Source organism: Anopheles gambiae, chromosome 2 (genome assembly GCF_943734735.2).
Source record: "Anopheles gambiae chromosome 2, idAnoGambNW_F1_1, whole genome shotgun sequence".
Lineage (NCBI taxonomy): Eukaryota > Metazoa > Arthropoda > Insecta > Diptera > Culicidae > Anopheles > Anopheles gambiae.
In genome coordinates, this window is record NC_064601.1 from 32099880 (window position 1) to 32112390 (window position 12511).

The 12511-nt window shown below is 45.1% G+C and overlaps 1 protein-coding gene across 6 annotated transcripts in view; it reads left to right on the forward strand.

Annotated features, from left to right (window-relative positions):
• Positions 1-12511, forward strand: part of LOC4576976 (translational regulator orb2) — a 38461-nt gene that overhangs the window by 14076 nt on the left and 11874 nt on the right. For all 6 annotated transcript variants that reach the window (XM_061642582.1, XM_061642583.1, XM_061642584.1 and 3 more), the window contains exon 3: positions 6458-6596. In XM_061642582.1, coding sequence (XP_061498566.1) covers positions 6458-6596 — 139 coding nt within the window. The remainder of the gene's footprint in view (positions 1-6457; positions 6597-12511) is intronic.

Here is a 12511-nt window from a genome sequence, read left to right on the forward strand (position 1 = left end):
GCATTGGTTCACAATGCCCCCCGGCTACTTTGGTAGCGAGTGGCAAACAAAAGCGAGATGCCAAACATGCGCTAGAACACATACTCCGTCGCTCCCCAACATCCTCCAAGCCACAGTGCTCCTGCTGTAGATGGTTGGAATTGCTGCTGCTGCTGCTACTGCCTGGTTTGCTACCAAGCGTTTCCCGTGCATTTTGGTTTTTGTAGCATTACACCACTTGTCAGTGTGTGTGTTTTTTTTGCGTGGCTCAGTGTGCTTTTCTTCTTTCTCCTTTTGCTCTTTTCGTTGCTGGTTCCACATCCTACTTTCGTTCTTTAATCATTCCTGTAATCAGGCTCCAGCACTTCGGGGCCAATATCGTTACACGGACCTGCAAAGAGAGCAAAGCCGCCGTTGGTCGCGCAGCAGTGGCAGGGTGTGGTGGCGGCAAACCACCGCAGTGTGTGTTCGGATCACACACACACACGCTACTAGCACGTAGGGCGATTTTATGGATATATGTAGCGCGTATGAGACAAGCCAGAGCCGAACGAGAGGAGAGAAGGATACGTGAAGGTCGGCCCTCTGACGTTTCCTGCGTTGGTTGGTTGGTCTCCCTCCGCGTGTGCTTTCGCGCCTTGCACACCACCTTCATGATATCAGCAGAGTAGCAGCAGCAGCGTCGTTTCTATTTGAAGTGTGGTGCTATTTGTGTATGTACGTAGCATTTGACAGAACCTATTCCCCCCGGAATAGGATGGAAGTGTGTAATTTTCTATAAGCAGCACCATAAATATTGAGGGATTAAAAATGCTCTGCCTCCTTTCTTTGCTCTTGTTTTATGGTGGATCTCCATATGTTCAGCTTTCTAGGCGGGCTCTTTATGATCAGCTAAGTGAACTAATCGGTTATCTTTTATTTTTGATCTTTTTTTTTTGGTGACAAGTATGATCCGTGCCTGAAATTGATAATGTGCCGACAATTGTATGATATATTACTAGGGTAGTCTATCTGCTAGATGACTTAAACCAACTCAAACTATACATAATCGTGAACATTTAAATAATATTTCCATACTTTGTGTGTCCTGTAGCTGGTGTGTACGTCCTGAAGCTAGGAAAGAAAGGATTGTCTACGCTTTCTGACGTAGGAAATTGAAACACCTTTAAACACATTGTATTGCTAGAATTGTCTTTTTCGTTAGCGTTTCGAATACTGGTGCACAGCGAATTTAATATATCCCAACGGAGGTTCCTCTTCAGAATTACGTGTGTTATGCCTTATATTTCAAATGATATCTGGGACACTTCAAATCAGTGTAATCAGCTCAATTAGTGCTTCTGACCAGTGAGTCGCTACGCTCTGGGAAATAATTGTAATTATGATCAACTGAATCAAGAAATTGGATTTATGACCATTTCCCTGGCGTTTATGTTCTTTTGCTATAAAATTCTATAAGAATAGCTAGGTAAGCTAATGAACCTTTTTAAATACATAGATAACTCTTCTACATTGCTTACTTTCTCTAAAAAATAAATAAAATTTTTCCTACTGGCCCTCCAAGCCACGTTTTCCAATTCGATTCGTTGTCCTCAAAGGAATGTTGAATCAAACTGGTCAAAACAAATGGTAAAAAAAAGGTTCGGCTAGTGGCAGCAGTAGCAGCAGCTCCTTTGCTCTCCCGCCCCGTTACGGCAACAGTCTATTTCCCGTGAATTCTAGGGGGACCACCTGTTGCGCGCCCATCCCGACCGATTGTCAACCGGTGTGAATGAGAAAACCCCTTAAAAGGATTTCATCCTTCAGCGGGAGGGTGTGAGACGAAACAGGGTGTAAATGGATGAAAAGGACAGTTCCTCCGTTTCTTTTACTTTACCCCCCTCTGGCGTGTGTCGCCTGCCGGGAACATCCGTAACTTCATCCGTACTATCACTGCCACCCTCGCCAGTACCACCACACACAATCACAGGACGTCATCCTTTTTATCGTACTCTTCTAGCGCACACATATATACGCGTGTGCCGGCAGGAACACTGACGCACACATTCGCACATCCGGTATTTGCTTGTCAGGGGAACTGCAGGACACTGGGCAGAAGGTGTGATTGGTGCCCCCGATGCTGGCGATGCGAGGGAATTCTGCTCTACTGCTCAAAGTGTCCTGCTGGCCACGGTGTGTGTGTGCGGCTTTTCCCCAACCGGGTTGGGAGATTGTGTGGCGTAGTCTCGGTGCGGTCGGGGCAAGAAAAGCTGTCAATGGCCGCCGTGTTCTCTGAAGTTTGCTAGCTCTCCAACTCCCTAAGTGAGGAGAAGCGCCGCACATCCCCAATGCTAACAAGAAGGATAGAGAAGAGTTACGAAAAGGGTGCGATGATGATAGCGAGCGAGAGAAGGACACAACTGCACTTTGAACGAATTTGTTTTCCCGTGTCGAACGCGCGCGCGTGTGTGTGTGTATGTATCTGCATGAAAGTGAGCCTTGTTCCTTGCTTTTCATCTTGTTTTTCCTTTGCACGATTTAAAGCATTGTAATTTTGGTGTGTGGTAGCTGACTAACGGCGGCGCGCTCTCTTCTGTACGGAGCCGATCGTGTGTTCCAGCATGAAAAGGCAACCGACCGCACGTGTTTTAAAGGCATAGTGTTTAGTGGTGTGTGTGTGTGTATGAGAGAAGAAGGACCATTTAATGTGTTTCTGTTTTCCATCATTGGGAAATTTTGGGTCATGACGACGTGGGAAAATCCTGATAAGAGAGGAGAGAAACCTATTCCCACCAGTGAATGGGCTAAAACGCGTGACGACACGTAAAAAGCCTTTAAAACACCCTTCCTGCTTTCACCAACCGTTCGTTTGAATTTGTGGATGGAAAGGGGGCGGGGGGTTGAGTGGGGTCGGTGGGCGGCGGTCGCTACGCGTGGGGATATATGGTGGTGATGGACGGGGGCTTGCGTCATCCGGTTGTAGTATTTCCACTGTAGAAGAAGGTATATTACGTGTTTTAGTGAGTGATTAACTGTGGATGAACAGATAAAACATCTTCCCAAATGTTGCTTACCTTACCCTCGTGGGTGAGCGGGAGGGGGCGGGAAGATTTCCGGTCCCGGTTTGTTGAAAAACCTAGTGTGTATGGGTTTTTGGGTGAGTTTGCGGTCGAGGAAGTGTGCTTTTCTCTGGGGCTTGCCGGAAACGAACGTCAACCTTTTGGTCGTGTAATATTTCGTCCATTCAACCGTTCAAGCATTCAAGTGGATTATTCCTCATCGTGTGGATGGTGCAGGGAGAGCATCGTTTGCTTTGCTTTTAATAATAACATGCACACGCGCAATCAAAAAGGGTTGTGCTGAAAGTGGCAAAGGGAGGCCAGAAGAGGGCATTGTAATATATTTTAGAAACATTTAAGCTACATTCTCTTTTGAAGAAAACTCATTGATTGGGTTCGTTTTAGTCGATTCATGCAAATAATAATGCGAATAATCAATATCGTACAAGAGCAACTGTGCATACAAAATTTCTTTCAATCGGCACTATGAATAGATTACCTTGTGGAATTTGCTATAAAATGCTCATTTATATTTATTTTAATTGATTAATTCTAAGGTTTACGTGCTTATTCATGTAAACAAGAAAGCAACACAAAAATTCTAATTGTAAAATCTGACGTCATTATTTGCTAGCCTGGGGAGGACGCTGACATATAGCTGGGATGCAAAGAAAGACATTTTTTTGGCTACACTCGCCATTGTTTCGCAGCAGAAGGAAACACCGGGGGGTTTGTAGGAGTTATTATTTTCATCCCTTTTTTCATATTTTCAAGGGTCCGATCTTACTGACAGCTTGATGATGATGATGATGATAACGGGATGGCGGCGGACGTCATCGTTGCCGTAATCGAACGTTAAGCAGCGCCGACATTCCAACCAGAAACTGCCGTAACAAATCTCTCTCGGACGTTTCGCAAGTCTTACGGCCTCCCTCCGGTCGTCCAGTCGAGTGGAAGTGGCTGTGGAAGGCTGCTGTGTTCTGCCTTCATTTACCTACGAATCACCGTTAAAAAATCACCGTTCACTCTTCTATCCTATGTTTCTACTCTCCCCTTCTAAAGGGCTGAGATTGAAGTAAGAAAAAGGGGTAAAATGGATGATTTTGTTGTTTCTTTTGCTGTAACTTTAGTTTCCATCATTAAGGAATTGTGCTGTCCAGTTTCGTTCGTGTCAGCAACGCCCGCGCGACGCTGACTTTTTGTCGGACGCGGGAACATTTTGCTTTCCTCACTCCTGTTTACTGCGTTCCTTTACACTGCCACCTACTGTGCGCGCTATGAGCACTATGGGGCCCGCAGCGGAGGACCGAGATAAAACTCCAGCTAAATGTTCGGGTCGCAGAAGTATGTGATCGAGGAAGCGTGCAAAGCACGGAAATTTTAAGCTACAACAATAATAAAAATCGTCAACAATCGCGTGCGCAGTGTGGTCAGTGGTCGACTACGTCTGCCGCTTGTTGCACCGTTCTAGGCGATTATTATTGTAGCGGCTATTTCTTGTCATGACGTTTTTGTGTACGTATATTTGTTTTGGGGTTTGCACAAAACTACGCTGCATCATTTGGGGAGGCGGAGGGTCTCTCTGACAGAGAAGTGAGAGGAGACAGAACAATAATGTCATCGTGGGTGAGGCGACAGACAGAGAAGGGGCCCTCTCGCATCGATTGTCCTTGGGTTTGCGTTAGTGCAGTGCAGCCGAATAATCCTGCCAATGTCACGGAAGACTGCCAAATTGATGCAAAAATGTAAAATCCAGAAAGCATAAAGCGACTCATTTTAAGGTCTTTTATTGTTTGCTTCTGGTTCGACTAAAGACAATGTCTAATTTTATGAGGATGCGATTATTGTACGGCGCTGATGACCAAACCAGACCCTCGAATGACGTTGGATTGATTTACGTTTGTACTTTTTAGCGCTGAGTTGGCGCTTAGCTCTGTTTTTTCCCTAATTCTTAACGATTCTTTCGTTTATAAGAGGCAACAAGGAAGACGCTTGGAGGTGGGCGTTCTTCACAGGTAGTAGATATTCAATAGACCCTCCAGAAACTGGTGAACTGAGCTTTTGTTTTGCGCTTGTGGGGGTTATTCTCATTAGTTAAAACGAATATAAACTCATTCTCTCATGCCCTCTCCCCCTCAATTCGTTTCATGTTTATAAAAGTGGATAAAAGGCAAAAGGAGGATGCTTGGGAATGTGCTCTCTGGCTCCAGAAAGAGAGACAGTCACACCGTTCACAGAGGTTGTCAATTGCATTTTCCGAATGTGACTGGAATGACGAACGGCCGACGCGTCGGCGGTCGTCAGTGTGATGATGAGCAGAGTGGGTGGGTGGGAATCTCAGGCATATGACTCATGGCAAGAGAGACAAAACTATAAATGTGTGAGGCAGGAGAACGAGGAGAGAGGTGCCTTTGGCCTTTGCAACGCTTTTAGCGTTTCTTCTGTTTTCCTTTCTGCTGGTGTGCCCCGTTTCATCACCTCTCCGCGAACCGTTCTCGTTAGTGTGAACATCCGCCGGAACATCCTTCGGTATTTCCTTTCGGGAAATTAAAATAACAAATAGAGTGAAAACCACCACCTACATACAGACACACACACGCGCTTCGTTTTCCTGCTCTAGTGGTTGTGGGTGTGGGTTAGATGGAAGAGGTGACGTACCATGCCGGAATGATTCAGAGCGCTTTTCCAGCCGCTCGTGGGGCTCGTCAAAATGAAAGTGAGTGTGTGTGTGTGTGTGTGTGATGTCGATGATCCATCCCGTAAGCGCCTCCGGGAGGCCCGTTGGTTGAAGATTCTACCCGCCCTAAAGTCGTAATTGCTGTGTGGCGGTAATGAAAAGCAAAAAAGACAAACCATTGCCAGTGAGAGAAGCTTCCGGTGTGGGAAAGCGTAGCAAAAAAAACACGCTTCATTGGAAGGCACGTTCCAAAGGGTCGCGCGATCCATGAGCACATCTCGGGGCACATTTTTATCCATCACCCACCACCACACGAGCGTTTCAAAGTGTCATAATGAGGATTGTATAAAAGAATATCATTAGCGAATGAAATGCCTTTTGTTTGTTCCGCAAAAATAAAGATTAAATCATTTGAAGGGGGAAGGCCGTCTCACATGCCCTGCGGGGCCAATTCACCTCTCAAATAGTGTCATTTGCGCCTCAGCCGGTTTGTGTATGTGTATGAATGGTGAAAACGGTTAGCTGCTTACTGCACAAAATAATGATACAACACACTACGTTAAGGGCCTCAGGAACTAATTATACTGTGTAATGGCGGTTAAATACAGCATCCTACCTCAACCTTACGCTTTCTTCGGAATGCACTTATTATGCAGATAAATATAGTAATTCTAATTTGATTTTCGCATTATTCTTTCTTTCCATCTCTCCCATCACCACCCCATCCACCGGGGACGACACACACACACACGCGCGCCCACAGACTACATTCAAGGACTTTCCCAGCCCGGACATTGCCAGATCGCTGACGGGGCCAGATATCCTGCAGAAGCATTCCATCAACTCGCTGCTGCTGGAGCACAATGAGATCATCTCCCGGGGACTTCCGTCACCGATCGACGGTAAGTGGTGCACATTTTTAAGTAGTAGGCACTGTTTTGAAAGGAGAAAAGACCATCGCACGTGCAAGCGGCAGTTTCCAACTGCTGTGTGCCTGCCACAGCCTTCGTGCTCTTCACCGCTCCTGTGTTGTGTTGGCAGAAGAGTTTCCGGTGCGTGGAATATATGTGTGTCGCTTTGTGTGAGCTGTCTTGGCATGGACAATTGTTGCAAGTTTTTTTGTGTGTGTTTTTGCTGCATTGTGTGAGCTGTAATAAGGACTTGCGCGTCAAGTGCCGTATGAAGGAGTGAGGGAGAGTTTTTTTTTATTTACCTGCCCGCCGCCCCAGATGGAGAGATGCATAGAGCTTTGTCTATGCAGCAGAGCCCGTTGACAATGCCGCTTCCTGTGTTGGACTACTGCTGCAATCATTAAAACAAAAGCACACGGGATTGCTGATGTCGTTGTCTCCCCCACATACCACCACAAACAGTCCAAAGAGCCCTAAAGCCAGTGAGTAAGAGAGTGCACATGAGGTCTGCTGTAGTGATGTGCTCTTTGGAGCGCTCCCACGACTCCGATCTGACACCGGCTGTTGTTAGTCCGGTTCCGACTCCGGGAAAATCCGAACCGCTAGTTAAGCCCAATTCGTCCGGAGTCGTATGGAGTCCTTCGGAGTCGTCCAGAGTCGTCCGAAGTCGTCCGGAGTCCTTCGGAGTTGTCCGGAGTCCTTCGGAGTCGTGTGGAGTCCTTCGAAGTCGTCCGGAATCGTCCGGATACGTTCAGAGTTGTCCGGAGTCGTCCGGAGTCCTTCGGAATCGTCCAGAGTCGCTCCGAGTCGTTCGAAGTTGCCCATAATCATCTGGAATTTTCCGGAGTCGTTCGAAGTGTCGTCCTGAGTCTCCCTCCGTCCGGGCGACTCCGGACGACTCCGTACGACTCCAGATAACGCTGGACGGACCTACCTTCCGGAGTCAATTCCTAAATTATTGGAGACGGAGCAGAGTTGACTCCTGATTTTTGACAACTTTACCCAACACTAGTCTACTGATCGGTCTTTTAAAATGCATTTGTGTGTGCGGTTCAACCTTCAACAATTGAGAAAGCTCGTGAAGTAAAAACAACGTCAAACTCTCATTTTAGGATTTTTATATTATTAAATACATTGTTTTCAGAATGTTAAGCAGAATCTACAGCACTACTGTGTGAGTGGCAGTAACTAACATCTGACGGCAAAGTGCAGCGTTCGAACACGGCAAGAAGCAGGAGGGCTAAGGGCTAATATGTGAGAGTTTAGAGGCCATATAGAGTGGCTGTGTATTGTGTCTTGACTGCTGTCAAACAAGGCAGTTGATCGTCTCTGCACACGTCCTCGTCGGGGCGAATGCAAGACACGGAAGGGGCGGGCGAGAGTATTTTTCTTTTTTCACCACTCAAGTCGTTGCGCGCGTGTAAAATACAACGCTGCGTTTCGTTAGAGATTGGGTCTGCCTGGGGAAAGAGGGTTCATTTTATTATTCATGAAAATGCCTCTGCCACCACATTTATCTCCGTTTAGCGTCGGGCGCGATATTCTTTCTCTGCTGTGGAGCTGCTGTATCTGAGCTTTTGCGAGGAAAGAAAAAACAAAAACAGCCGGTTGGTAAAGACTCGCCAGTGACTCACGCACACCACATACACGGTGGTGTGGTCCGTATTTGCCTCAAAAATCGCAAGAAAAGAAGAAGGCTGAAACAGAAAAATACACATACGTACGCACGCATTCACTCCATGTTCGCTTTGTCGTAAGAAAAGAATGAGTATGTAAGAAATGAAGCCTTTTTCTTGCTGTTTTGTCTTGTTTGTTGTGCTTGGTGTTGTTACACTCAGTTTAAAACGCTTCACGAATTCCTCCGAGCAATCGATTGGTCTCGCAATTCGCCTTTTTTTCTTTTCCACTCAAGAATTGTGTTTCTGATTGTTCCTATTCTGATTGGAATTGTTCCTATTCTAGAATGAAATAAGCTAATAGAATTAGTACAGAGAATATATGTAAGAGTTTTTGTGCAGAATATGCTTCTGTGTCTGTTTCCTGTTTGGATAAAGATTTCCCACCTCTGTACAGGCAACAAAATTAATTGAGAAAATTGCGAAATGAGCCCGCTCTGTAAACGAAGCCAAACCAACCAATACGTGTCGCATCGGGCGACAAGATGATGTGACATGAAGTTGTGAAATTTCTTGTCTGCCTAAATGGTGTAGTTTAATGCATCCGTTGGCGACTGTAGCAGGATTTAATTTCCTCTAATGAAATGCAGATCATTAACGTTTTAATGCTGTCTCCATTATGGTCTGTTTCCCCTTCACTTCAGTATGCGTTTTAGCATTTCCTAGTTTTGCAGCGCTAGCATATATACAAAGAACACATCCTCCTATTGGATTGGATCAATAGCATTTGCTCATTCGAATGAGTGGAAAGGAAAAAAAAACATTTTTATTGGTACTTTTTTATATTTAAGTAATCACAGTATTCTCAGTTGTGTGTTGAAGGCAGTGTTCTGGAACTATGTTGCGTGCACAATTTTTAAGTTCAAACAATTCCTCCATTTTATATATTTATCTTGCATTTCATGTACATTCTCTTTTACTGTAGAGAATCAAAAATTTATCTTTTATGAAGTACAAAATGCAGGTCAATTAAAGTATGTTCATTGTAATTTTTTTGCATATTGCCAAATTTGTAGTGTTTGTTTTTTTGGTCTAACTGTCTATTCTAACCTATTTATAATCTATTTATTGTTGGTCAACAAATCTGTTTTGTTATGTTCGTTTTCGTGCTGCCACTGTTACGTTGTAACCCACAGTAAATCGAGCACGTGCTGCGCTTGGATGTTGCACATACGCATGGCACACGCATGCTCGAGCGCGGGCCGCATAAAGTGATCGCCGCCGCCGGGTCAGTATCACAACCGTTTATAGAGCCCTCAATTATGCTGTACACCCATATAGAACACTCTTCTTCGCACACACACACCTACTCGGTATTGCACTGATGTTGATGATGATGATGAACGCTTCTGGTCAAAACAATCTTTAACCGCAGCAGTGGACCGGCACACACACACGCGGGGGTAAACCGTTAGAAGAAGGCAGCAATCATAGATAGTGGTAATGATGGTACACGCCATTACTAGTGTGTAGACGATGCGGTTTGGATTCGTTTCATACTGGACATTGTAGCATACGCATTTTTTTGCGGGAAGACTGTTTTATGTTTTAAAATTTTATTATTTTTAGATCCATATGTATTAAACTGCATTTAAGCGTGAATACAACTATGAATCCATTTATAAAAATATGTCTTTCCCCAATCAGAACAGAACGGTAGATACGGCTTGCGTCGGTATCATGGGTTTCTCCATCGGCTTGAAGTATGCTAGTATACAGGGTTTTCCCCAGGTGTTCTCATAGTTGTGGGACATTTATTGACTCTTTCTTCCGTGAAATGAACTAAGTGTAATGAGAATTGGACTCTATAGCACCCATGTTTGACAAATCCAATAGGAATTTCCAAGAAGTCTGTCCGAAAAGGGTGCAATGGAATCCAATTTCCATCACATGAAGTTCACTTCTCATAAGAAAAAGTTAAGGAAGTGTCCCACAACTATTAGAACCCCTGGAAAACCCTGTAAACCTAGTTGAAGAGAGAATACAAAAAATATGCGTTAATTGGTCTGACAGCATAAACGCTACGCTTCGCTGCTTTGTCTTAGTGACTGGGGCATGTTGAAGAAACATTGATTTCGAAGTAGGGAAAATCAGAAATACTGTTATGACCAAGGTATGTCTTGATCTCCAAAAATATCTGTCTACAATTTGTTCATCTTCATCACATATTTTTAATAATAAAGCGTGTGCTGCACTTCCTGCATTAAGTATACATGATCACGAAAGTGAGCATCAGCGTTTGTTACGGCAACGCCTTATCTTTCCAATCGATTTGTCTCAAACCCCCGCTCGACATTTTCTCCCCCAACGCGCTCTCACTGGCGTTTAATTTATCTAGGTATCAAAAATATCAAATTAGAAAAAAGGCTCAAAAGCACACGCGCACCGCACCGCACGACCTTTATGTGGATGGATGTAAGACAGTCGCGAGAGCAACCTTTCGAGGGTAGATCTTGTTACCGGGGGACCGTACCATTGCTGGTGGAATAGAGAAACTGCGCTTCGCGATGAATTTCACGCGTTGTTGATTATTCATATCAACACAGTAAAAGGTTAATTCCCCCTTCTCAAAAGTAGAGAGAAAAGGTATGGTGTTGTATGGTCTACCGTACGTGCGAGTGTCTTCCTGGGCAGTTTTCAACGGAGCAAAAATACAGAAAAACAGAATACAGAAAAAGGGGGAAGAAGGGGTAAGATTTTATAATTTCATTCCGTTTTAATTTGCCCACCCCGTTTTCTAACGCCCAAATTTACAGTTGTTTCATAAATATTTGTGAAAGCTCTTCTTGACACGGGGCCATGATCACATGATCTCGGGCGATCAAGATTTTTTCACGTGCGTTGTGCTAATGAGTGAGATTTTGAATCCATTTTTTAAATATAAAGGCGTTCGTGTTTTTTTTTCAATTATTTCGATTAACTTGGAGTATGAAACAACTGCTGTAGCAGTTGCAAGTGTGATTATATTGATTCCAAAAACAGAATTCGTGGGATTTCCTGGGACACATTCGAGACGGCTTTATTGTTAATTCTCCTATGTAGAGTTATAAATTGAAACGAATCGAAGTATTTGGCTCTGGCATCGTTACACCGGTTTCTTTTGCAAATGATGACGTCTGACGTGCGCGCCAGCGCTCAATGCATCTCATGTATGAATTTTAAAGAAGTAAAATATCTTCCCCAAGTGCTGGTGCGCGCGCTCCTCTCCCTAATGAGGCTCACTTGACTGGCTTGACTGAGCATCGACTGCCGTTTGGAAGCCAGAGCGCACTCCCCCTACTGCCCCCCCTCCAAACCCATCTCTGAAGGCAACGGGTGGAACAGAAACACACGGCCAGTAGTAGGAAGAGGTAACATGCAAGAATTACTCCGCATCGAGGCACGTGTTCTTTCCTGGCGCGAGGCGGTGACGATGGTGGTGGTGGTGCCTTGCTACAGCACCAAACTAGCAATATATTGAGCCGTCTAGTCGAACGTTGAAGAGATAATGTTGTGTTTACTTCCTTTTTGCTACCTACTGGTTGCCGCTTTCTTCGATGAGTTCCGGATGAACCGCCGGTACTCTTGCTCCTTTCCTTCCCTCCGAGGATAGAATTATTGTGTAGAACAAACTTCTCATTTCTTGGTGTTTTACCGCCAGCCTTCTCGTCTCCTACCCACATTTGCGCTGGCAGAAATGGAGAGACGGGGTGGATTCGCTTTTCCGCGTCTGGACGTGTTTGAATGTATGTCTGCCCCGGGGTGGTGTGGAGAAGGAAAAATGGGATCGGGAGCGCTTGATTCTCCCCTGCCACCGCCGCACAACCGTTGTTTCGCCCAGCGCATCGGGTTGGATAAAGTTTTGCAAAAAGGTATAAGTAAATCGGTGGCGGCCCCGTCGCTCCCTCCTTCCATCTCTCCTCGATTATATCGAATTCGTTGATCATCACGTGTGTATGAAGAACCGAGGGGCGGGAGACCAGCATGGATTGGGTAGGGAGCAGATATAAATTGAAGTTCAAGTACATTTTACGCGACAGGAGTTTTTGGGTGAGGGAAAAATGTACCGCGGGAAGAAGAGCGGAAGCTTTGGCCGTATAGAGGCCTACCACCCATCCCTTCAGGCGAACGTTATGTTATAGCCTCCCGAGCTACGAGCCTTAAGTAGAAAAATAAGTGATGAGAGATGTTGCCTGTGTGTGTGTGTATAGAATGTTATCGTGTGCATGTGTGTGTGTGCGGGTGGGAGGG